Source organism: Caretta caretta, chromosome 6 (assembly GCF_965140235.1).
Source record: "Caretta caretta isolate rCarCar2 chromosome 6, rCarCar1.hap1, whole genome shotgun sequence".
Taxonomy (NCBI): domain Eukaryota; kingdom Metazoa; phylum Chordata; order Testudines; family Cheloniidae; genus Caretta; species Caretta caretta.
The window spans coordinates 32,282,229-32,308,825 of record NC_134211.1 but is presented as its reverse complement, the minus strand read 5'-3'; the positions used below and the strand labels follow the sequence as shown (position 1 = coordinate 32,308,825).

Genomic DNA, 26,597 nt, shown 5'->3' with positions numbered 1-26,597 from the left:
TTACTTTTCTAGTCCTTAACTTTCCCCTTTGTTTCTTCTCTGTCTAACTGTCATGCACAATTACCTCTTGGAAAAAAACTAAAATACTGTAAATAGATTTTAAGGATTCTAGTCTTCCCTCAATGCCGCCGTGTATGGTGATTGACAGTGAAAAGTAACATTCACCTTGTCACAACAAGGTCAATATTGGGATAAGGTCTCATTTTCTTGTATGTGAAATAACATAGTGAAGTGACATCAGCACAGTAAAAAACCATTCACTTTGGTGCCAGCCACTGTCACTCTCACTAATTCTAATGGGAGTTACACTCACAGCCATACACTGAATAGAGAATAGAACCCCTATGGCAAAGAAGGTCCTTTCAAGGTCTCATTGGTGCTATATTGCAAATGAAATTAGCTTTATGTTTATATAGTCTATCCAAAATACTGCTGCCACAATCCTTCCCCCTCACACAACTCTGATCATCGCTTCACTCTCCTCTGATTCCTTCACGGTTTTCCTCTTCCCTTCCACAGCAAATTTCCTTTACTTGTGGTCACTTCAAAGGCTCTCCACACAGCTGCTCCTTCGTAAATCTCTGCTCTCTTTTCCTCCTACCCTTCCCACACTGCCCTCCTTCATACCATTTTAGCGTTCTCTCATCCTTGCACCTTCATTATTAATTATTATTTACACTTCATCCATACCACCCCTTTAATGCTTGGAACCAGCCCTACTGCACCAAACAACTCCTGTTTTCACCAAAACCCCTTTTGAAATACAGTTCTTCTTCACAAATGACCCCCTTTATGGATAATCCACCAAAACAACAGTCAGGGGGTAGCAGTATTAGTCTGTATCCACAAAAACAAAAGGAGTCCGGTGGCACCTTAAAGACTAACAGATTTATTTGAGCATAAGCTTTCGTGGGTAAAAAGCTCACTTCTTCAGATATTTTAAAGCAAACCTTTCTGAAATCTGCCCATCATCTGAGGTATGAAATGTCTGAAGTGTTCTGTCTTACTTAGCCTCTGACCTTTACAGGGGCAGGGAGTCTGTCTTCCTGTTTTATATAGAACATTGCAAATGGTTTGATGCTGCAGACTTACAATAGAAGTTTGATTCTCATTCTAATTTCTGTTCAGACTAAGCACCATTTAGGTTCTCCCTCTATCTGTAAAAGCAGACACCAGTAGACTGTCTTCAGTCACCAAGATAAATTTTACCATATCTTTCTTTTCTTTTAGGCTTTGATGGTTAACTTGGGATCCGATCGATTCATCAGACAGGTACAGTATGGCTTTAAATTAACTAAAATAGGTAGGGTTGGCAGAAAGCAATTTTTATTATTTTATAATTTTGATGTTTATTTTTAAGTATTTTTCATTTTTATCAATTTAAATTTTCACAGTTGTGGAAAACTATGCGGGGGTGGGTGTCAGATAATAATTATTCAATAACAATAGACATTGAGATGCAAAAAGTTGAAGCTTTATAACCATTATAACACAAATTATCAACATCATATTGTGATGGGGTGCCACCTGGAACTGGGGTACCACAGAGCCCCCCTGACCCACCAGCCTGGGCTCTCTCTTACACTGTACTGCTGTGACAAGCTGCAAAGCCCTCCAAGTTTCAGCTTGCACTTTCACCAGCATACATAGAGGTAGGGACACACCCAGCTGCAGTTACATGCAGGCAGGCTCTTTGACCAGCCCCTACATGGGAAGGCTTCAGCTTGGGCACCTCCCAGCTCCTCAGGCACGCCCCCCACTCTGGAGTATAAACCCAAAATTATACCGTCTTGCGCTGCACAGGGAACTGTACAGCGTAAGCTCATAAAATTCGCCCCCTCCCTCAATGTGGAGAGAAATATGCAACAGCTTTCTGCCCCTGAGTTATGATTTCCACACACTGGTTTAGAGAAAGCAAAAACAATTTTATTTTGTCTACAAAAGATAGATTTTAAGTGATTATTAGGGATAGCAAAGAGATCAAAGCAGATTACCTTGCAACTAAACAAAAAATGCAGACTAAGCTTAATATACTAAATAGATTGGATATGAATAGCAGATTCTCACTCTCAGTGATGATACAAGCAGGCTGCAGATTCTTAAGGAGCAAGTTGCACTTGCTTACAGCTTGGAATCCCCAGGCGTTCTATTCACAGGCGAAAAATCCCTTTAGCCTGGGTCCAGCACTAAAATCCCTTGAGCACTGGGTCACCCAGTCCAGCCTTGTTCCTCAGGTGTTTCCAGGAGTCTTCCTGGGTGGGGAGTCAGTGAAGAACCCCAGGTGATGTCACTCCCAGCCTTATATAACTTTTGCATAAGATGGGAACTCTTTGTTTCAAAGCTTAGTTCCCAGACTGGTCTCTGGAAAAACACTGACATCCCAAGATGGAGTCTACAGACATGTGGTCACATCACATGTCCTTGTAGAGTCATAGCAGCTGTTACTTGGAAGCTGTCTGTAGGGTCCTCAGAATCGCTCGCTAGGTGGGAAATAAGCTTCTCCTAAGGCCTATTATTCTTTCTAACAGCTCTTCCCCACCCACTATCTAGAATGAAAGCATCTTGTCTAGTGGGCATTTCCCAGGTGTAATTACCTTTTGAAATACAGATCCAAAAGTGATATATGCATACAAATAGGATAATCATATTCAGCAAATCATAATCTTTCCAATGACATCTCACATGAAGTATCTTGCATAAAATACTTTATGATTATGTCACAATCTTATCATAATATCACTGTGAAGAATATGGGATGTGGTGTCACACATCTGTCAAAACATACAAAGTTAATAGCCTTAAATCAAAGTCAAGTAATTCTCAAGCAGCATTTTTCTTACTTTGCATAGCTGTACATTTCTATTATTTGTGGCACCTTAGAGACTAACCAATTTATTTGAGCATAAGCTTTCGTGAGCTACAGCTCACTTCATTGGATGCATACTGTGGAAAGTACAGAAGACGTTTTTATACACACAAACCATGAAAAAATGGGTGATTATCACTACAAAAGGTTTTCTCCCCCCCCCACCCCACTCTCCTGCTGGTAATAGCTTATCTAAAGTGATCACTCTCCTTACAATGTGTATGATAATCAAGGTGGGCCATTTCCAGCACAAATCCAGGTTTTCTCCCCCCCAAACGAGCCTCTGATAGTGTGGCTGATGTGATTAGGCCCTGTGATGGTGTCCCCTGAATAGATATGTGGGCACAGTGGGCAACGGGCTTTGTTGCAAGGATAGGTTCCTGGGTTAGTGGTTCTGTTGTGTGGTATGTGGTTGCTGGTGAGTATTCACTTCAGATTGGGGGGCTGTCTGTAGGCAAGGACTGGCCTGTCTCCCAAGATCTGTGAGAGTGATGAGTCGTCCTTCAGGATAGGTTGTAGATCCTTGATAATGCGTTGGAGGGGTTTTAGTTGGGGGCTGAAGGTGACGGCTAGTGGCGTTCTGTTATTTTCCTTGTTAGGCCTGTCCTGTAGTAGGTGACTTCTGGGAACTCTTCTGGCTCTATCAATCTGTTTCTTCACTTCTGCAGGTGGGTATTGTAGTTGTAAGAATGCTTGATAGAGATCTCTATCAAGGGCCTAATAACATCAGCCACACTATCAGAGGCTCGTTCACCTGCACATCTACCAATGTGATATATGCCATCATGTGCCAACAATGCCCCTCTGCCATGTACATTGGTCAAACTGGACAGTCTCTACATAAACGAATAAATGGACACAAATCAGATGTCAAGAATTATAATATTCATAAACCAGTCGGAGAGCACTTCAATCTCTCTGGTCACGCGATTACAGACATGAAAGTTGCGATATTACAACAGAAAAACTTCAAATCCAGACTCCAGCGAGAGACTGCTGAATTGGAATTCATTTGCAAATTGGATACAATTAACTTAGGCTTGAATAGAGACTGGGAGTGGCTAAGTCATTATGCAAGGTAACCTATTTCCCCTTGTTTTTTCCTACCCCCCCCCCCCTTCCTCAGACGTTCTTGTTAAACCCTGGATTTGTGCTGGAAATGGCCCACCTTGATTATCATACACATTGTAAGGAGAGTGATCACTTTACATAAGCTATTACCAGTAGGAGAGTGGGGTGGGGGGAGAGAAAACCTTTTGTAGTGATAATCACCCATTTTTTCATGGTTTGTGTGTATAAAAACGTCTTCTGTACTTTCCACAGTATGCATCCAATGAAGTGAGCTGTAGCTCACGAAAGCTTATGCTCAAATAAATTGGTTAGTCTCTAAGGTGCCACAAGTACTCCTTTTCTTTTTGCAAATACGGACTAACACAGCTGTTACTCTGAAACATTTCTATTATTATTGATGGAAATATTTTTTTCATTGGCTTGTGTGTGTATGGCCAAATGGATGTTTATTTATATTTAAAAATCTAATTCTTCCAAGCCTAAAAATAGGCAACTTTGCAGTCCTTTAATCAGGTGGTTTAAAGAAACATAACGGAGAAGTTCACCAACTGGAACTGTGCAATGAACTAGAGATTAGAAAAGTCTGAATCTTTTCTGTTTCCTCTGGAAATAAATAGTATGCCTAGAAGATGCCAAGAGAACTTACCTTCAGAGTTGCTTTACTGTTGCTTTCAAGTGGATCCAGCTTATTAGCAGCCTCTTGGCAGAAAGCTGACATTATCCAGCAGCTGCCAAAAAGTGGAAGGCAGGTTTGCAAGGCTGCAGTCAGGGAAGGAAGTGCTGGGACATACCTTCCCTGACTGCAGCCTTGCAAACCTGTCTTCAGGGAAGAGGGGCTGCAGCCCAGGTGTCAGCGGTTTCCCCTGGGAGAAGGGGCACCGGAGGCCTCTGGGGCTACATGTTACCTCTGTCTGTGCTCTCCAGGCTTTGCCCTGCACCAATGCTGAGGGCCTGTCTCAGCATATCCTAGCATGTCCTTCCCTGGTTGCAGGCCCCCGGTGTCAAGGCAGGCACAACCCCAAGAGCACAGGGAGAGATGCCATGCGTCTCCATGGGCCCCTAGTGCTCCTGCTCCCTGTGGAAAGCCCTGGAATTCTCCCCACTGGTGCTCTGCCCGCAGCCTCCCCTCCCAGCCCACAGTGCTGGACTCCAGCAGGGAATCCCCTGTTGGGTAGGGATGCGGGAACCCCAGTTCATTACCACACCATTCTCTGCAGGTGGTGGGGCCCCAGGCGCAGGCAGCTTTGCATAGCTGCAGCCAGGGAAGGCATGTGCCAGCACGTCCTTTGTTCCCACTATCCTGCCTGTTACCAGGGCCTTTCTTCCTGAAAAAGTTCTTAATAAGCATCATGCCATTGCCAATATCTGAATCCCTTTAACATTAAAGTCAATGGGCCGGGATTGGTTCCCAGCAAAACATTGCTATTAACTGGAAGTTGTTAATATCAGAACTGCTGTTAAGCAGAATCTGCTGTAATACAGAGATAAATCCAGGGCCTAGAGAGACAACTTGATCTTTTCAACATCATTTTAGCAAGACAACAAGCACAAGTGGAGGTGATAAGTTCAGGGGGGGAAAAAGCTGAGGAAGAAGTCTACAGGTGGAGAGGAGAAAATTGAGGATGAACAGTATTTTAGTTGAGTTGTGGAGTAAGACGGAACCTTGGAAAAAGAAAGATAAAGAATCACTATTTCCTGAAAGTAAGGTGGCACTAGAAAATTTACAGATAAAAGAGAATGTGCTGAGTCAATTGGATGTACCCTTTAAAGTAAAGGTTGGGCAAACAGATAAGATTACTCTAAAGATTCCTTGCAACTCTAGAAGTCTTATATAAGATAATTGTTTCTGGAGCAAACATTAAATATGGTCTGGAGAATGAGCAAAAGTACTTGCAGGAAAATAAGCAAAAGAAGAACTATCAAGAATTGAAGAAGCTTCCAGAACCGAGCCTGAGCAGCTGTGTGTATGTGTGGCTAGGCCTTCAACTTGTGTATATTCAAGGAAACACAGCTATTTGGAACCCATCATGCCTGCCTGGTGCCTTCATAATATGTTTGTTGTGTAACAAGCAGGTTCATGGCCTATATGTATTTACATTGCACTCCAATAGCATGTTATATTTCTCTACTTCAGTCTCATGAAAAACACTATAAAGTTAAATTCAGAAATATATAACAGAGGAACATAAGGTTTCATTATTGTATTCATATAGCCATTAAAGCAGGGGTGGGCAAACTTTTTGGCTTGAGGGCCACATCTGGGTGGTGAAATTGCATGCAGGGCCATGAATGTAGAGATGGGGCAGGGGGTTGGGATGTGGGAGGGGGTGCAGTGTGAAGGAAGGGGCTCAGAGCAAGGGGTTGGGGGGTTGGAGTGTAGGAGGGGTGCAGCAGGCAGTTGGGGTGCAGCAGGGATGCGGCAGGGGTGCAGCAGGGGGTTGGGGTGCAGGAGGGGGCTCAGGGCAGGGGGTTCGGGTGCAGGAGGGGGCTCAGGGCAAGGGGTGGGGTGGGGTGCAGGAAGGCTGGAGGGTGTGGCAGGGGGCTCAGGGCAGGGGGTTGAGGTGTGGGGTGCAGGAGGTGTTCAGGATGCGGGCTCCGGCCTGGCGCTGCTTACCTGGAGCAGCTCCGGGGTGGCAACAGCGCGCAGCAGGGCTCAGGCAGGCTGCCTGCCTTCCCTGGCCCCGAAGTGGCCAGCACCACGTCCCTGTGGCCCCCGAAGCTCCCATTGGCTACGATTCCCCGTTCCCAGCCAATGGGAGCTGCAGCGGGTGATGCCTGCAGGCGAGGACCGCGCATGGAGCCCTCTACCCTCCCCTCCCCCAGGGGCTGCAGGGCGTGGTGCCAGCCGCTTCTGGGAGCGGCTCGGGGCCTGCGATGCCACAGGGGTGGCAATCTCGCGGGCCGAATCCAAAGACCTGATGGGCCGGATCCAGCCCGCAGGCCGTAGTTTGCCCACCCCTGCATTAAACTAACAAACACAGAATATTTTATTTCTGAATTCTAGGCCCTGAAAAACCATTGATTGCAAATGAGCATATAGGGAAGAAAACAGTCTAAAGAATTTTTTTTCTCTCCTTTAGATGGATGATGAAGACACACTATTACCTAGGAAATTGCAAGCTGCTCTGGAGCAGGCTCTAGAGAGAAAAAACGAACTGATAAATCAGGATTCAGATAGTGATTCAGATGATGGTAAAATAATCTGGAAACAAGTCTTGTCTACCTGTGTGGTTGGGTGATATTGTGTCCCTGGGATCAGGAGAAAGAAACAAGGGCCAAATTTCAGAAAGCTCATCATCTCATCCCACAGCTACATTTTATAACATCAACTTACGTTTCTGAATTGGAGTTGATGATTGAGGGCATGTAATATAATTTTCAAAGCATGGTAATATATTAACAGCCTGTTTAAAATATCTTTTAAATGCCACAATGTACACACTCCCATAGATGTTTTTTAACCTTTTCTTAGAGACTTTGATGTAAAAAATCTAATATACAGTTAGTCCAAGTCATTTTATATTTATTTTTATTAAACTTTGCTTTAAATATGTAAAGCCACTTTAACATCTCTGAGGTATTCACAAGTGATACAAGAATTGAATCTACAATAAATCTTTTTCAATCAATTTTTTGCAAAGGTTCATTACCCTCAGCACAAAATTTTACTCTCAAGATCATTCAGAAGCATGCTAACTATCCAGGAAGAAGTAAAGTTCAAACAGCAGAGACACATTTCAGATTAAGGCCTCAAAGATTAATTTTTAATTCTGCATCTTCTGAGGGTCTCATGTGGATTTACCCAGTAAAGCAAACTGTATTTTTGTTGACTTTCAGATATGGAAGATCTGCTATTATATTGATTGACAAATTTAGTTATAACAACGAGAAGTCCTTGTGGCACCTTAGAGACTAACAAATTTATTTGGGCATAAGCTTTCATGGGCTATAACCCACTTCATCAGATGCATGTTTAGTTATAGTCCAGTTTATGCTTTCCACATCCAGTTAATTTTAATGGGGAAAGGGAAAGAGAGTGACAGGGCATTTATGTGGTTTTACGTGTTGCAAATCTTTTTTTCAGATATGATTATTATAATGCTAGTTAGACTTTTGGGGGAAGAAATATTAGGTGAAAACATTAGATCCAATGCAAGTGACCAAGCAGGGACCTTGTACAGCTGCTGTTCTTCAGATGATTTGGATGTTATATTGCTGCTTTCTTTTGCAGAGTGTAACACCCTGAATGGATTAGTATCAGAAGTTTTCATCCGATTCTTCGTGGAAACAATTGGCCACTATTCCCTGTTCTTAACTCAGAATGAAAAAGGAGAGCGTGTCTTCCAAAGGGATGCTTTCCGGAAATCTGTAGCTTCCAAGAGTATCCGTCGCTTCCTGGAGGTCTTTATGGAGTCCCAAATGTTTGCTGGGTTTATCCAGGACAGAGAACTGAGAAAATGCAGGGCAAAAGGTAAGGCTTGTGATTCCCTTTGCTACTATGCAGACTGTCTTTGGGGATTAATACACTTTCATGTTTTCACATGGTTTTAGCAATTACAGATTTATATAATGCCAAATATCAGTGCTGTAGCTAACTTTGCCAGAGACACAGTACCCTCTTCTTTTGCGTGCCCTGGATTAAAACTGAAATGATAGGTTTTAAAGGAATGAGTCTCATCCTTGTGACACTTCCCATCTCAGTACATGAAATTATTAAAGGGAAAAGTTGACTGCCCCACACCCTGAAATAATGTAAAGGATACAGCTCATTCATGGTTCTAGAACAACTCTCAGATGCCTCAAATGAGGTACAAAGTAAAAATGTGGAAAAAAATGTTATATTGGTTACAATAAATATCAGCAAATAAACGGGAGTGCAGGACATGATTTAAGAGACAGAATTTGGCCTGGTCCTGTAATCCCTTTCATGTGCGTGAGACACGTGTTTGTGTGAGTAAAGACTACGGGGCTAGACTATAGGGTAGAGTCTTACAGTTCAAGAAATCTGACCAATGTAGTTTACCTAGTGAGGGTCCTGCTCCTGCAAACCCTCACTATATAGTACTATAGAAGTGTAAATGGGAAGGGACCACAGCAGGTCATCTGGCCCAGTCCCCTGCACTCAAGGCAGGACTGTGTAATTAGACCATTCCTAACCATTCTAACCTGTTGTTAAAAACCTCCAGTGATGGAGATTCCACAACCTCCCTAGGCAATTTGAGTAGTCCCAATGCTTTAGTGTAAGTCCAACTGGATAAACAAGCAATTAGCTGATGAGTCAAACTCTCAAACCTGCTAGACTAGAGAGCCACTGTGCTCCTAGTTCTGGTGCATGTCCATAAAGAACACTGAGCAGCCTGTGCAGCAGCCAGCCCGGTCTGGGGCTGAGGCTGCTGAGTATTGCACAGCAATGCCATCTGCTGGCGACTGCCGGAGCCCTGCTCTCAGCTCAGCCTTGCTCCTCCCCCAGCCCGGAAGGCAGACCGAAAAGCTTCGGAAGGAATCAAAGGGACGCACAAGCAAGCTGGGGCGTCCCCTCCTGCATCAGGGCAATGCTGCACCACGTGGTGGGGGGGGAACCAGAGGTGAGGCAGGGTTGCTAAGCGTCCTGTGCAGCTAGAAGGCTTCCTAGCTTCATGTCAGAGAGAGGAGATTCCCTAAGGTATGGCGTTTGGGGGCTGAACAGCTAACGAAGAGAGCTGGAATGGGGGAGACAATGGGAGCTGACTGGGTAATTTGGGATGGATGGATTCAGAGGGGAAATTTTGGCAAGGAGGAGAGGTGGAAAATTGAACATGAGGGAAGGAAGAGAAGGAGATAACCTGCCTCTAAAGATACTTATGAATAGCATGGTTTTGCATTTGGAATCCACTTGATCACACGAAATAGCAAGTATTAAAAATTCCCAGGGAGGAAACCCCTAATATATGTTCCAAGGCCCTTCTCTTGCAAATACCCCGTTACACTGGCTCTATTTCTCTTTCCACTCCCCTGTGTCTGAAAACGACTCTCCCCAGCCTTAATCCTGCAATGAGCGCGGAAGGGATAGACCTCTGTGCCTGTTGAAAGCCCCGTTGGGGCTCCATGCAGGCACAGGAGCCCCCTTGCACAAATCTTATTGCAAAATCAGCCTTTTTGGGACAAATTCTACAAAATGGATCTGCTACTATACACTGAGCAACCTCAAACCTCATTTACTTCAAGAGCTGAAGGCCTGGAGCACCTGGATTCTGCCTCTATTTTGTGACTTTTTCAAAAGTTATGACCTAAATCACGTTGCACCTGCCAGTTTGTCCTTGTGCTTACGTGCAAATGGATTTGCAAGATCAGGCTCTACCTCAGTTCAGGATCGGTGATAAGTCTATGTTGCTGGGTGATACAATCCACTGAGTTCTGCTCTGATTGTTAAATTACAAAGTAGATATTCTAAATGTTAAAACTGCCCGGCCAGTTTTTTAGGGGTTGAGTTTAGGCATAAAAAGGTATTAGTTTGGGTGGCAGTGTAAGAAATCTTTGTGTGTTAGAAAGCAGTCTTAAGTAGGCTTTCTTTGAAGAAAATAAAATGTTAAATGGTATTTATAGCAGTAAATTGAATTACTGTTTCAAGCCAAGCACAAAGGGCAGGAAGTTGTAATGTGAGATGGGCCCAGCTTCATTTGGAGTGCCTACATTTCTAGTTCTTGTTTTCATTATCTTTCCAAGATTATTTTCTAGGATGTTTTTCTTAGGGTTTCCACCTTTCTAACTGCTGGTAATTGGACACCCAAGGCCCCACCCCTGCTCTGCCTTTTCCCCAAGGCCCTGCTCCTGTTCCACATCTTCCCCCTCCTCCCCCGCATTGCTCACTCCTCTCCCTCTCCCCCAACCTGGATTGCTGGCTGGATCATCTCTACCTCCCCACTTCCCTTTGCCCCTCTGCTCCAGGGCTGGGACAGGAGCTGCTGCAGCCTGACAAGAAGCCTGTCTGCAGGTAGGAGGCGGCCCTGGCTGAGCAGGGGCTGGTGCAAATTAATAATCCAGCCCCTCCCCCCACCCTATGATAACTGTAATTTTGGTGTCCAGTTAGGATTGGGGCTCAATGGAAAACATTCAGAACTGTTTTGTGAGAGTTATGTGCATAAATATCTATTTTTACCCAGGGATGCAACCAGTGTCGATTAGCCATCTTACTGAGTGCAATTTATGCTGATAATGTTGATACTTGGGCTGGGCCACAGACTCTCCGTTAGCATGTTGTACTGCCTGGGGGACAGCTGGAGTCTTGGGTTTGAAGGAAGACCTGGGCATTCTGTTTCTCAGCAAGATGGATGCTGGGAGAATCATGAAGGCAACTCATGCTGTCTTTGAAACTTTGACATGATGTCTAAGGTGGCTGATAACATTACTGATGGCAAGTTGAACTTGAGGAAATTGTTGTCCTGTTAAGTTTTCTAAGAATAAACTACTGACAAAAAGGCTGGTAGAAAAGACAAAGGAAGGGGAGGAAATTAATGTAGATTGCAAAAGCCACAAATTCTTAAAGGACTCTAGAACAGGGGTTCTCAACCCCCCAACATGCTGTAAAATCTCCATGGCCCACCTGTGCCACAACAACTGTTTTTCTGCATTTAAAAGCCAGGGCCAGCATTAGGTAGTAGCAATCAGAGCAGTTGCTGGGGGCCCCCCGCTACAGGTGGCCCTGCAAAGCTTAGTTGCTCAGGCTTCAGTGTCAGCCACGGGTGGCAGGGCTCGGGGCCCCGGGCTTCAGCCCCGTATGGCGGGGCTTCCTCTTTCTGCCCTGGGCCCCAGCAAGTCTAATGCTGGCCCTGCTTGATGGACCCCCTGAAACCAGCTCATGGGCCCCGGACCTCTGGTTGAGAATCTCTGCTCTGTAATACGCTCCTGAGGTGAATGTTGAAAGAAACTGTTCAAAAGTCTTCTCTTTCTTTGTGGGCAACACAAATCAAATCACTAGATTTTGATCCCCTTTTCCATAGCATCTTCCCTCACCCTCCCTTTCACTTGAAAAGAAGACCAAACAATGCTTTATTTTATCCACTTCCCACAGGTCTCTTTGAACAGAGGGTTGAACAATATTTGGAAGAGCTTCCAGACACTGAACAAAGTGGAGTAAACAAATTCCTGCGAGGTCTTGGTAAGGGAAAACTTTTAAAGAAATTCTGAAATGCTTTTAACAAATGGTCTTAAAAAAGCACAGCTCTGCCTAGATTGAAATGTGATACTCAACTCGTAGTTTAATTATATGATAGGCATTATCAAAAGAAAATCAACAACAATCTACTTATCGTTGATAATAGTAGGTTTCATTATGGTCTTTGCTAAGGAAGTCTCATTCTAATTTGAAAAAGAAACCTTACCTAACGACTGTATTCTCTCCCCCCCTCCCGCCCCCCCCCCCCCCCAAAAAAAATCTGGAAAGGGACCTTGCCTTTTATCAGATTTGGTTGTCCAGAATTTTAATAGTTGGATACCTACATTTTTTATATAGTTGGTTCATTATATATTGGTTACAGTATGCTTTTGAAACCTTTTTAGACTAACATTCAGTTTCTCTTTGTTTTTCAATGTATGTTAGTGACTGATAGATCACATTTTGTATTTGCTGTAGGAAATAAAATGAAGTTCCTTCACAAGAAGAATTAACTCCTTTCTACTGACACATCAATCCAAAGACTATTTATGACACTGTGCTTGAGACACTTACAACCTTTCAGATTCTGGTGCGGGAGGAGAATAAGATAAGCTGAATACAGCTTTAAGTGACTGCAAATGCTGTTTGACAATGTGCCAGCAAAAAAAAAAAAGAAAGAAAAAGAAAAGAAAAAAAGTTTATAATGACTCCTCTTTATGTATTTGGACAGAATTTGTAAATAATGTGCTGTAAGCTTTCTTTTTTAATGAGCAAGAAAAACTGTGGTAAATATTTGTATATTCCTGAGAATAACAGGTGCTTCTTTCTCTAGTATGAATTGAGTTATGCTTGGTGCAAAATGAATAGCTAATTATGTGCAGCTGACTGTCTCAGCAGAACCACTGACTTCAAAGGATGTTTCTGAGAACTACACTGATGCCTGAATATTGTAATAGTGAATGAACTCCAGGGTATATAGAGGGAGAGGTTGTATGCAAGGGGACTTGTTTTATGTGACAGAGTTTATAATTTTCTCTTGTTTTCCTACTAATCCATTCTAAAAGACAGAAATAACAGGTAATTTTGTAATAGGCTACTTGGTTCACAACAGAATTTCCACTTGGTTTGAACTATGGTCAGTAAATTGTTTTTTAATGCATTCTGCACTATGACTGCTAAATATGAGGAAATCTCAGTTCTTTGACATGCAACCTGCAATAATTAGGTACAGTACATCCTTTCCTAATATATGTATGGTTTTTAATAAACTGTGTAAATATACCTGTTTGTTTATGTTCATTGGATTCCCTCCAACATTTCAGCTGCTGTCTGAATAGATACAGAAAGAGTAAATTTGCTGTGATTTTTGTTGAATATCTTATAATTAAAGTATAAAATGAATAATATACACCTCTCTCTCTTAGTAGGATTGCTATTTCATGAAATTTATTCTAACCTATTTTCTTACTTGACACTAGATAACTCGGGATGTTACCCGACAATCTATCTCACCGTTCTGTCAATTTAAATCTGGCAACAAAATCAGCTTTCAAAATGTGTTCAGGTTTATTCTTTTGGTGGGACAATAACATACTAGTTTTGTCATTATTAACATAATGGGTTAAATGTACCCGGACGAGTAAAGTTTCATGTTGATTTTTGTAATGTTGTGTTTAAATGTCTTGAGAAGGAAACAGGTTGAGCGATGCGGACATGGAGGTGGAAAGGAATGATGATAGATGGAAGAGGGGGATGCCAAATCCCAGTCTTTGCCTTGAGTACCAGTGCAGCTCAGGTCAGCACTGACTCGATGTATGTTAGTTATATCCTTTTCTTCGCATTATCTAAGAATTAATAGCCTAAGCAGTGCAGAGGGTTTAAGTGGGACAGATGTACTGGCCTTATCCTGGCCCTTTGCACAAGGGGTGAAGTCACCCCAAATTTTCCTAATTTAAAATTATTTAAATTAATTGATCCTTGACCAATGTTAATAATATACCCATTGTCTGCTACATTGCTGTTCATTTATTATTTCAGTTAAATCCTTAGTTTCAAAGAGGGTAAATCAGAAAAAGTTTGCAAGCTTTATCAGCTAATACAAATGAAGAGATGCTTCCTCCCCCTAAAATGCATTCTTAGTGTATATATAGTTTTAAGTTTTTAAAACTTGATTTCTGTGCTTACCAAGACTGGATTTGAGGCTTGCGCAACTCCTAACCTGTCAGTGGTTCAGGTTTGCTACCAGCCTCATAGAATAAAATGGAGGGTTTATTCACTGAGAAGGTGAAGTAATTTCCTTTCCAGCAATTATGTCCCTCACATTCAATTCTAACATAACAGTTTATGTAGTGTACATAAAATGAAATGTGTATGAATCTGAAAATACCAAGTGCCTTTGATACATTAGAGATCTATTGATGTAATTTATTTCCTTTTTCACTAACAATTTCATATTGTGCTGTTTGTGGTTGCAAGGGCATCTCATCACACTGCCATATAAGATTTATCCATGACCTTGGGCCTTTGTTCTCTGAATTAGAGGTGACATTCTTGACCTTTTGAGGTTGACTCTTGCACTTTTGTAAATAAACCCTGCTAACGAATCTATGGAACAACATGAAGCATCTTCTAAGAAAATCATGGATACAGCACCCTGGGCTGGAGGAAATGGCTACCATGGGAACAGTTGTTACAAACACAAGAGAAAAATGGCCATAAAATACTCAGATGCCAGGAGGGTGCCCTATCATAATAAGGCACTTATCCTCTCACATTGAAGCTGTCTTCCTCCCTTCATCTGTGATTCAGCTATCTAGGTGGAAAGCTTACCAATTTTACTTTAATTTGCCATCTCTGTAGGTACTGTTTAAAGCATACCATATGTTGTGATACACCCCCAAATGCATATCTTGTTTCAGGTTTGGTGCCCGTATGTGAGATCAATATTGGACTCTTAAGAGGATGATGGCAGTATTGCACATCCTTCCTTGATTCTAAAATGTAGCATGTGTAAATAATACAACCCTAATGTTTTCTGAAAACCTGCCTTTCAAATCATCACATGAACAAAAAATATTGAGTTAATTATTCCCATCTGTCTGTCAGTCATTACAAAGTCCTGAACAAGGGAAAATTACTTAAATAGTGTTTAATAGTGAAAGCAAAAATCTTCAACAAGAAAAATCTGATCAGATGGTGGGACTTATGTTCTAGTGCCATAAGAGATTTGTATAATCCAGAAAGTGTAAATAAAAAAATGCATAAAATCTTAACCTCTTATTGAGTTACAATAAAGATATGCAGGGATATCCAGCCTTGCCTGTTGTACTTGTCTGCAGCATTTAATATTGTCTGAGTAAATCTAATTGGTTTCTTCATTGCCATGAACATGGGACAATGGAATATGGGTTGCTGTGTTGATCTGGTGTCTGAACTGGTACATTCTCATGAAATGTGATAAAAGGGTACTGTGATATCTGCTATGGAGTGGAGAGGGTGGCATCCACAAGGGGTCTTGGGGATTGCAATGCAGTTTCATGGCGCCTCAAGTTAGGCACCAAGAAAATCACGGGAACAACATTGTGATCCACAAAGCCAAATTAGGCACGTAGGCTCCCCATACAATGACCGGAGAGAGATAGGGCTCTAAGAAGGTGATCCACAAAAGCCAGCTCATTAGGCAGCTCCCTGCCTAAGTTAGCTAATAGGAGATGCTGGCCAGGGGTGTCTGCTAAGCTCCTCTCTTGGTGGTAAGCACCAAAGTCCAGTCTGTAAGGAGGCGTCTCACTTTGATAGTGTTCCATGAACAGAAACCAGCTGCCTGGAGTTAGGTGCCTCAGCCACTTTCTGAGGGAATAAGTCAGGTGCCTACTTCATGCAACACAAAAGAAGAAAAGGTCTCCACCTTATTACTTTTAGACCACTGGTTAGAGCACCTGAGATGTGGGAGATCTAGGTTACATTTTCCCATCACAAAATGATAATTTGAACAGGGGTCTCCTACAATGCTTAGGAGGGTGCTCTAACTACTGAGCTATGGGATAGTCTGATGTGGGGCTCCCTCAGTCTCCTGTTGAAGCTGTTGCACTCTGGGTAAAAAAAGTGATCGGAACAGTAGCACTGGACCCAGGATCTCCCATCTCCCAGGTGGGTGCCCTAGCCCCTGTATGACAGACACATTAACATTCTCTCTCCCTGGCCCAGTGACTTTCTGTGGACAAATACTTAAACAGTCATTAGGCCAGAGAAAGAATCACTCAGTAGCCCAGTGGTTTAGGCACCCACCTGCGATGTGGGAGAGCCCAGATCTAATTCCCCTGCTCCAACCACTCTCATTATTTACCCAGAGTGCAACAACTTCAACAGGAGGGACCGAGGAAGCTCCACATCAGAATACCCCCTAGCTCAATGGTTAGAGCCCTCCCCTGATCGGGGGGAAGCCCCTCTTCAAATGTTTTCTCCCCCTCAGCCAGAGGGCAGAATTGAATCTGTGTCTCCCATACCCCAGGCAACTGGGCTACCAACTGGGCTAAAAGTTATAAAGTGGGCACCACCCCCTCTGGCTGGATTTTGAATTGAATTCAATCCGTTAGGCAACTTCTGAGCATGCCTACCCAATCGGGCCTCACATGTGACTTAGGTGGTTGAACATGTCTTCTCCTGGTTCATGAATTGCTCTAGGTCTAGGACTTAGGTGGGAGATAGGCATTCAGATGCCTTGAGGGAGACAAAAGTGTCCAGAAGCAGGAACATAAGAGCCTATGGAACTTTTACTCTGAAAAACTTAGGTGCTGAGTGAGTTTCAGCACTTACAGGGCTTGGCAGGAATTTTGTGAATTGCAGTGGAGCCAAAACTGGGATTTAGGGGCCTATGTCTGGGGTTTAGCACCTAAGTACCTTCTTGGATCCCACACAGAGAAATTAGACAAAGGAGAAGATACATGCTTGTGATTGTGATGTACGGGCAATTACTGCAGTCCACTTGGTAATTTTAGTCCAAGGTCCCTTCATAACTGTTTCCTGTTGTATCAGTGAAAACTTAGCCTGCAAGTAACAGTAGAACCAATTAGTGTTTTTATAGAACTTATGCTGCACTTTAATAGACATTTCAGGACAGATTCTCAGGTGCTTGGTTGTATACCATACTATCAGTGTACAGTGACCCTAAAACTGATAAAACCAGTCCAGGACTGATTACAAGGGGGATCCTCTTGTGGAACAACAGAGTGGGTGCTTTTACGCAACCTCCTTTACCTATTGCCAGTATAGGAGGAAAAAGGGAGTTTAATCAGGCTGCCCCACAGCCACAGATCCTGTGGTTTTGGACCCTTCAGCTATCTTCAGACTGCTTCAACTTAATGTAGGGGACTACAAACCTACAACAGTTTTGCAAACAAAATACTCATTGGAGCTATGACAGTTTGCACCAAATAAGAATTAGCCCTCTGAACTGCACTCTCTTCTGATTGCTGCATCTTAAAATCTGGCCCAGAGTATTTGATCTTCTGCCACTGGGAAACACAGGGAGTTCTCATCTGTTGGCTACCAATGGTGTCCATTCCCGGATTTACTGTTTTCTAAGGAACATCAATATTCTTAAAACTAACTTTCTAAAATCTTTTTCCAAAATTTTCCCCCCCTTAAAATGGCACCACAAAATTTACACAAATTATTTAGAGAAACAATTCATGGTGGTTTTTCAGGTGTTCTTCAAAAAAATCACACAGTAAACATTTCAATAACTAATGCTAAGAATATTGGCAATTCTGAAGTTAACATTCATTGCCTTTTAGAGAGGATGCTAAATCTGATTTTAAACAAACTTACTTGCAATCTTAACTACAAAGTTATTCTATTTCCATAATAAACTCAACTTAATAACTCAGTTTAGATCAGTCTCTGATCATAGCTGTTTTTCATCCAGATGGAAGTTGTATGATACAATACACTGGATTTTTTGGTGTGTAGGCTACAAGTGGCATCTGTCTGTTTTCAGAGCTGTCACCAAAATCTTTCAGAAAATTCCTTAAATGATACAAAAATGTGCAAGTCTTTCTTAGACAACCTTATAAATACATACATATCACAAAGAAGACACCTACTGTCCACTGGTCTTTAATGTAAGATTCCTTCCTGACCAAGCACTTTTGTTGCTGTTACATGTATTCATTTGGAAATGGATAAACCAACATGACTGACAAGTATATAACAAATAGAGCAGAAAGCGGGAATAAGAATATGCTAATCTGTTTCTTACTTTCCCTAGACAATTACGTTCATTTTAGTAGCTGCATGCAATTCCCTGTCATCTTTTATCTTAAATTATCTCTATTTACTGTAGTATCTATTTAAATTGTAGACATAAACTACTGTCTTGGTTATTCATTTTCTCTTTTCAGTTACATTTCCTTGCGAACATCTTATTGAGACCGCCCTCCTGCCTGGGCCAGCCAGAGGGAGTCTTGCCACATGTGGTAATTTTCTTAAAGCCCCTGCTCCTGGAGTGAGGTGCTCATGGGAGACTCAGCTTGCATTGGAAAAGCACAGCAGCCCACCCTCCTGCTGGCAGAGGGGAGCATGGAAAGGGGACCCCAGTCCCCCTCCAGGCCCAGAGGTATAGCTCCCCTCCCACCCTGATGCACTTCTAAAGCTGGTGATGTTTGAGCTTTGGGGGTTGGTGGGAAGGAACCCAGCAGCGGCCTTACGGGAATTGCCTGCCCACGTCTAAAGGCCCCTCCCCCAGCCTTGCAGGAGGGACCACTGGACCCGGGAACCAACTGAATACATGGGACAACTAATGAATAACTGGGTCAGGAGTGAAGGTCACAGGTTCAAAAGTAGGGATCCAGAGGGGAACACTGAGCAGATAACCCCAGACAGCGCCCACTGCTCCTCAAAGCTGTCTAGGGAGCTAGTGGATGCCACCCAGAGGAACTCTGCCCGGATGTGTGAGACCAGGGAGGAGCGGAAATAGGCCCCACAGTCAGAGCATCTCCTCATCTAACCTCCTCCACCTGGTGTTGAAGATGGCCACTTTGGCCAGGGCCAGGAGGTTGATGAGGAGGTTTTGCGACTTGGTGGGGCCATGGACAGGGTGTGCAAACAGGTGTGGGGAAAAGTGCAGCCAAAACCTCAACAGGAGGTTCTGGAGGAGCCGGAATAGGGCTGCAACCTGGCGCATTTGAGATGAATGTACGCCAGGTTCTCCCTCATGCCGCAAAAGCAGCAGGCATCAGGAATGGGGGTGAACTGCGCCAGGTACATGCCTGAGCTCATGGCTCCATGGAGGAGCCCCCAACCTATATCCCCGGTGGGCTATGAGACCAGGGTGGAATAGAGGCTGGCCCACTGGGGTTCCTCACCCTCCACAGGTGGTAGATAATCCCACCATTTGGTATCAGGGTGGGACATGAGGGTGAGAAAGAGAAACATGTGGAGCAGGAGAGTGTATAGTTGTTTCCTTGGTACAGTTCGGAAGTGAACCAGGTGCAAGGCACACAGCTGGTTTGGACTGTGGAAGAAAGGGGACTGGGAGGGTTCGTAGGACAGAGGCCTGATGAAAAGGTCCGGAGGGCCAGGGGGGAGCGGGGAGCACCCTCTCGCAGTACCCACTCAAGGAAAACCCGAGAGGTGGGCGACAAGGCTGCCCCCCATCTCCTGGAGAACATGCAGGGGGAGGGTGGTGGGTCAGGAGATCCACCCAGTCCCCCCGTCATAGTCCAGGAGGTCTCCGATTCTGGTGGTTTCTGCCAGAACCAGCCTTTGGCACACCGAAGGGAACTCCGCCATCTGCACATGAAGGTAGGGGTTGTGTAGCAGGGGCTTTGCAAGGAGGTCTGCCCACTCAGTGGCCACAATGGACCTGGTCGTTGAGAACAACTTCCAGGCCTGGGAAGGTCCTGGCAGAAGACCAGCAGCTCGGAGAGATCTCGCAGAAGACCCCTCGGGTGGAGAAAAAAGAGCTGCCGGATGTATGAGAGGCAGGGGAGGAAGGCGTGTGCCACCATGCTCCGCGCCAGACTACCAGCACCATGAAGGAGTCTCTGCAGGGCCTGGGGGTGGAAGACATGGACCTGGCTGCGGAGGCAGACCTGGCCCTGGCCCTGTCCTCCCTCCTCCAGGGGAAGACTCAGGACCCCTGCGGAGACCCAGTGCAATCCCGGCCAGACGAACTCCAGAGCTACCCCGTGCCAGAGCATGGACAGGAGTCAGGACTACTCAGCAGCAGCCCCTGCGGAGAACAGCTGCCCAGGGTCACAGACCCCTTCCCGTGGGCAGCGGAAAGGAAAGAGCCCCGCCCCCCACCCCAGGCGAACGAGTCACGCTGGGTCGGGGGCTCCCGTCCCAGCTCCCGCCTGCCCCGGGATCGCCCCGCCCCCAAGACAGCAGAGCTGGGAAGGCGCCAAGGTCGGAGAACAAAGCCCCGCCCCCGCGGCACCAGCGTCAGAGTCCCCGCCTTCCAAAGCAAGAAGTCCGCAAGCTCGATTTCTCGTGAGGTTGGGGGTTTACCCGTCTCCTCAGTGAGATCTCGCGAGATCTTCTTGCCTCCTACCACCACTTCCCCCACCTCTACCCCCTTTCTGAGATCTCGCGACACTCCTTTGACTCTTCCTTTTTCCCGGCGGCCGTCAAGATGGTGGGTAGGAGCGCGAGGGGCCCAGCTTCCCCCGCGTCCTCTGGGCCGAGCTGCCGGTGGGGGAGGGGTTCTCGCGCCCGCTTCGGCCCCGGGCCTCCGCCAGGCAATACACGCCCCAGCTGGGCGGGGAAGCGGGCCGCCGCCAGCGAGCTCTGGGCTGGCCTGCGGGTTAAAGCCGGGCCCGGCGGGGAGACTCGAGCAGGCGCCTTCCTGAAGCCCCCGTCCCGTCCCGCGCCTGCCCAGAGAGCCCGAATGGGGGCGGCGGGAATTGGTCGGGTGCGTGGGGACACCTCTGGCTCTGCCCCGCCCCAGCGGCACTCAGCCCCTTCCTACTCTGAACCCCGGGAGCCACCCCCCACGCGCGCAGCGGAGAGCCTAGCTACGGGGTGCAGGTGCCTGTTCTGTTGTGGCAGCACGCAGAGGCCTCAGTCAGGGTCGGGGTCCCATTGTGTTAGGTGCTGGACACGTGACAGACATGGCCTTTTCCCCAGAAAAGGGCCAGCCATACACACGAGGCTTGGATTGTCCTCTGCTTATTTGTTTCCCACTCTTGTCGCTTGCTCTACATTTTTATTCATATATGTACTGTGGGGTTTTTTTGTGTTTTCCTAGCCTTCTAGGCTAAGGAAGACCAGGAAGCTGAGAGGACACGTTAGCCACGGCCATGGCCGTATTGGTAAGTGAGGAGAATGGTTACTAATATGCTTGTCCTGGAACTTAATGAATGGTAGCTCATTTGATTTACAGTGTGCCCGGTAAGTATCACTATTTAGAACATCAAGGAAGCAATATAAGAGAGAGGTTCAAAAATGGTCTGGTTAATGGTTAGACATAACCAGTTCAAATCATATATTTCTCTGTATAATTTGTGCTCATTGACTTGCATTGAATCAACTCCAATGATGACATAACGTTCAGTAGTGTATTCAGTAGTACATGTTGTTTTTCTTGCATCACAATACCTTTTAAAACTTCTTCTAGGTAAACACAGAAAGCATCCTGGCGGCCGTGGAAATGCTGGGGGTATGCACCACCACAGAATTAACTTTGACAAATAGTAAGATGTACCATCTTTTTCCTTTAAACCCCCTCTTCTCTTCCCCGCCTCCCCCCCATTTTTGTGTAGATATTTTTTAAAAGTTACAAGGGCATTCATTCTACCATATGTAGCACATACATCATTTAGTAAAAGTATACAGACGTTGGATTTTGCTACAATACAGATAACCTTGCAAGAAAATTTAGCTGTTTTCTTTCATAATCCTTGATATCCTTTATTAAATCTATGAAAATCCTTTTGTCCATCTGTTCTTTTAAAAGGCAAGTGCTAATAACAGGATCTCCTTTTTCAGTGAGTTACATATAGTAAAATGGCTTGTTTCAGAGCTTCTAGTGTGTATATGTGTTTATATCTTTTAGAATTTTTTTCGACAGTTAATTTAGGTTTGTAAGATACTAATAGTCTGCTCAGCTTTGATTCCACTGTGTGTATGTGTGTATATATATGACAGTAGATGACTCAAGCTCTTGCATTTCCTGATTTTAGTGGTGTGTATTGGGGAGGGTAAGAATTGTGTATCTAGACATTGCCGAGACTAGTGTCACGTCTAGACATTGCTCATTGTCATAGTTGTGCTTGAGTACTCGGAAAGTAACAACTAATCTCTGTTCACTGACTGTCACTCTTTTCAGCTGTCAGTTGGTTACTGGGTTAGTAACAGAAGATCTGAATCCACATTTCTTGTACAATAAAATCTCTTCTAAATTCAGAGTTCTGGGTGCTTATGAAATATAGAATGGGCCCCAAACTATTCACAAGAAAGATGAGTTGTGACTTCAGCTATCAAACATAAATATTTCATTAATAAAATTAATTATCCCTCAAGAATATACAAATAGCAACTTACTTACATCTGAACTTTAAAACTTTTTTGTTTTTGTGTATAAATTTTCTGTACCCTATAGTTTGTTTAATATGTATATGATAACGGTTAGTAGATAAACATAGTTTTAACTGAGGTTATATTGATTTTTAGCACAGCCAATTCAAAAGAAACTAAAAGGAATGTGGTCTTATACTGTATCAAATATTTTTCCTCCCCAGTCATCCTGGTTATTTTGGGAAGGTTGGTATGAGACACTACCATTTGAAGAAGAACCAGAACTTCTGTCCTACTGTCAACTTGGATAAATTGTGGACGTTTGTTAGTGAGCAGACAAGACTAAACTATGCAAAAAACCAGGCTGGATTAGCACCTGTCATTGATGTTGTACGCTCGGTAAGAGAGCTATTTAATCCTGTCTTCAGAATCTATTGCTTCTAATCACTTAAAATTAAACTAAATTATGGATAAATTACAGTTCTTAGATTGTTTGAAATGTCAGGTGAAAGACCTTGTGAGCATCTGACTGAGACTTATTTCCACTAGCATATGTGTGTTTGCTTCTCTGTCTTTCCACAAGCCCTTCTTATTTTTCATGAATTAGTATTAAAATGTTTTTCTTTAAATGAAAGTTTAGATTTTTCCCATTGTTCTTTTTTTAAAACTGGTGTTTGTGGTGATGAGAAGCTTACATATTAGCTTTTAAAAGGAAATTGGAAGGTTCTATGAAGAAAAACAACTTTTATTGCTTGTTTTGGCCCACTAAAGTCGGTCTCTTTAGCACCGAGACTAGAGTCACATCCTAACATGTTTCATTGTCTTGGTGTGCTATAGTCCTCGAAGATAAATTTCTGATCTTTATTCACTGGCTGTGGTGTTTCATATCTCAGTCAGCCACCGAATCAGAGACATTCATTAGTCAGCCCCTTAGGACAGAGGGAAGCAAAAGTGTCATTTGGGGGAAGACTTAGGTTTAGCAGCATCCTTTGGGACTAGTATTTTCTGGGCTGGAGGAAACCTGGTCTATTCATGGAGATGACAGTAATTCTAGATTAACAATTTGCTCTTCATCTATTACTAATTTATATTACAGTAATACCTAGAATCCCATCAAGGGATTGGGGCCCCATTGTGTGCTAGGCTCTGTACGGACATCCAGGAAAAGAACGTCCCAGCCTGATGGAGGTTAGAGTTGGGTTGAGATCCTTCCTTTTTAGGTAAAAAGTTGGAGTGCCATAATGGGGCTATATTGTCTTGTCTACACTACACTTTTGTCAACAAAAGTTATGTGGGTTTAATTAAAATCACGATTGTTTGTCCACACTAGCTCCTCATGTTGCAGACGCACTGTTGTAGGTAGTTATCCCACTGTAGTTATCAAATTAATATCCGTTATCCCACTGTGCAACTGGCCGCAGGGTGCTTTGGGAAGAGTTTGCAGTGCCTCATGGGGCATGTACATGGTGCAGGTTTCTCAATCCCATCTTTCCAGGGGCATCCTAGTAGCTTGTCAGCGGGGAGAGGAGAGTGGTGTGGGAGGCGGGGGAGACAGCAGGCTGACCTATCCTGAGGCAGGAGGGAGCGGCATCCTGAGCAACTCTGAGCTCTCCATGCTGAAGAATGTCAAAGCAGCACAGCAGGCGCCCCCCTTTCCAGCAGCAGTTTGTCTGTCTGCCTCTGTGTTCCTAGTGCAGGGCAGAACAGGAACATTCCACACTAATGATACTGCTCTTCCTTCCACCACCTGGAGCTTTGGAAAGGGAGGGGCTCATGCCTGCAGAGCAGCAGAGATCAAAACAATGAGCAGAGCGGTCACAGCAGGCATTGTGGGATACCATAGAAGCCAGTTATGTTGACAAAATAAACAGCAGTCTCTATACCAGGGGTGGGCAAACTTTTTAGCCCGAGGGCCACATTGGGGTGTGAAACTGTAGGGAAGGCTGTGCCTCCCCAAACAGCCTGGCTTCCACCCCGTGACTGCCCCCCTCTTAACCTCTGACCCAGCAAACTCCCCCTTCCCTCTGCTCTTTGTCCCCTGACCAACCCCACTCCCTATCCAACCACCCCTGACAGGCTCCCCGGAACTCCCATGCCCTGTCCATCCCCCCCCCGAATCTCCACCTCATCCAGCCGCCCCCTGCTCCCTTATCCAGCACACACACATAGACCCCTGGCGGCACCCCCTTACCATGCTGCTCAGAGCAGCAGGTGCTTGCAGCCCCACCGTCTGGACGGAGCCAGCCATGCAGCGGTGTGGCTGCAGGAGAGGGGGGACAGCATGGGAGGGGCCAGGGGCTAGCTTCCCCGACCAGGAGCTCAAGGGCTGGGCAGGACATAGTTTGCCTACCTCTGGTCTATACTGATGCGTTGTCGCTTTAACTTTGCCGCAAAAAGCTTTGTGTGTCTCACTGAGGTGGTTTTATTTTGTCTGCAAAACAGAGTTTTGCCACCAAAAGTAGCTTTGTAGTGTCTATACCTCCTGTTTTGTTGGCAAAAGGCAGTTTTTTCCAACGAAACTTCATAGCGTAGAAAAGGCCCAAAAGCCCCAGATCTGCTTGGATGAGGACTTTTCCTAGACCAGAAACTATAGAAGACAGCTAGCTGTAAGACTTCCTTCCAGAGATCCCTTCACAAGTTGGTTGTGAGTGTGGGTGTGCACAAAGATGGGTTTAAAGTTGCAGCACAGAATCTCATGCTTTGTTCAACTTTTTCCAGCACCTTCAGCAATCTGTGCATCATGATATAAGCCACAATCAATCCTGTATCCTTCAGTTTCAATGGAAGGGTAGTCATAGCTTTATCTCCTGGAAAGTCTGAAAAAAGTACATACTTTTTCTGGATAATAAGGAAAAAAAATGGATTTTTAAATGACTACAGAAGTCTGAAGAATGAGACTCTCTGGAAAACTTAGCATAAATTGAACAGTAAGTCGAGTAAAACCTTGTGCTGCACTATTTTTGTTATGAGCAGAAATGTATATAGCACTCTGTTCTTTTCTTAGACTGTGAAGTTAATTATGCAAGATGTATTTGGTGAAATTAGAAGAAAAAGAAAGTTGTTGGGTTTGTGGTTGTTTTTTTTTTCCAACTCTTTCAGTTTACTACTTATGTGCTCAAGATCTGGAAAGATTCCATGTTTGTCACAACATGCAAAAATGATATCAGTCGTGTTTGCAGTGTTGTGTCCATGTTGGTCCCAGACTACTAGAGCGAAAAGGTGACAAGCTCAAAAGTTTTTTCTTTTACCAACAGAAATTAGTTCAATAAAAAAAATTACCTCATCCAGCTTGTTTCTCTATCTGTCATGGTCAAGTAGTAATTTGAATTTGTTGTAATTCTTACTGCTGTTAGTGGAGTTAATCTTTCCTTGGCAGATGCATCTTCTCACTTGCATCAAAGTCCATTGATTTAGCCAAATTACACCTGTCACTGGTGTAGGTGGGAGAAGAATCTGAGTGCAGTACCTCTGGAGTTTTTATTGAAAATCTGTTTATGCTAACTTCTCTCTTGTATATTTCTAGGGTTATTACAAAGTCCTGGGCAAGGGGAAGCTGCCCAAACAGCCTGTAATTGTGAAAGCAAAATTCTTCAGCAGGAAAGCAGAGGAGAAGATCAAAAAAGTTGGTGGAGCATGCGTGCTTGCGGCATAAGTTTTGTATTTATTCAAGTTTAAATAAAGACACTATAAAATGAGTGGCTTTCACTTTGATTTACCAAAATGTTTTTATGGGGAAGATGTTTGCTTACCCAAATGTTTCTAATACTTAATCAAACTTAAGCCCTGTCCATACCATAACTTTTAACCTTTAAACTTTTAAGTTTGACATTATTGGCATGGCTGGTTCTCAACCTGATTGATGTCTGTCTGCATAGCACAGATAATAGTTTTGCTTCTGCTGGCATTTTTGCTTTCTTGTAACTGGACATTAGTCTCCTGCAGTTTGGCTAGGACCGTTGAACCATGTTTGTGTAACTGGTTTGATTGGTGGCCTGTCCTTCTAGCTCTTTGTGC

General features: G+C 44.2%; 2 protein-coding genes and 2 non-coding genes across 15 annotated transcripts in view; all 4 read left to right on the top strand.

Moving 5' to 3' along the window:
• DENND2B (DENN domain containing 2B) overlaps nt 1-15,395 on the top strand; it is a 286,057-nt gene extending 270,662 nt beyond the window's left edge. For all 12 annotated transcript variants that reach the window (XM_048854347.2, XM_048854351.2, XM_048854354.2 and 9 more), the window contains 5 exons: nt 1,231-1,272; nt 7,018-7,129; nt 8,169-8,408; nt 11,985-12,071; nt 12,546-15,395. In XM_048854347.2, coding sequence (XP_048710304.1) covers nt 1,231-1,272; nt 7,018-7,129; nt 8,169-8,408; nt 11,985-12,071; nt 12,546-12,580 — 516 coding nt within the window. In that variant the 3' untranslated portion in view covers nt 12,581-15,395. The remainder of the gene's footprint in view (nt 1-1,230; nt 1,273-7,017; nt 7,130-8,168; nt 8,409-11,984; nt 12,072-12,545) is intronic.
• A 5,232-nt stretch (nt 15,396-20,627) lies between these two features.
• LOC125638242 (large ribosomal subunit protein uL15) lies at nt 20,628-26,278 on the top strand. The gene is made up of 5 exons (XM_048853745.1): nt 20,628-20,703; nt 21,316-21,379; nt 21,685-21,760; nt 22,808-22,982; nt 26,107-26,278. The coding sequence occupies exons 1-5, from the start codon at nt 20,701-20,703 to the stop codon at nt 26,233-26,235; spliced, it is 447 nt and encodes a 148-aa protein (XP_048709702.1). The 5' UTR covers nt 20,628-20,700; the 3' UTR covers nt 26,236-26,278.
• On the top strand, nt 22,292-22,426 carry LOC125639258 (small nucleolar RNA SNORA3/SNORA45 family). Its single transcript, XR_007357439.1, has one exon. It is a non-coding gene; the product is annotated as a small nucleolar RNA SNORA3/SNORA45 family (small nucleolar RNA).
• On the top strand, nt 23,369-23,500 carry LOC125639257 (small nucleolar RNA SNORA3/SNORA45 family). Its single transcript, XR_007357438.1, has one exon. It is a non-coding gene; the product is annotated as a small nucleolar RNA SNORA3/SNORA45 family (small nucleolar RNA).
• Nucleotides 26,279-26,597: the final 319 nt, after the last annotated feature.

Excerpts from the sequence above, each read along its gene's own strand:
- LOC125638242 (XM_048853745.1), top strand. Across the intron at positions 21,380-21,684 it reads CCACGGCCATGGCCGTATTG|GTAAACACAGAAAGCATCCT; the intron begins GTAAGTGAGGAG and ends AACTTCTTCTAG. Across the intron at positions 22,983-26,106 it reads TCATTGATGTTGTACGCTCG|GGTTATTACAAAGTCCTGGG; the intron begins GTAAGAGAGCTA and ends GTATATTTCTAG.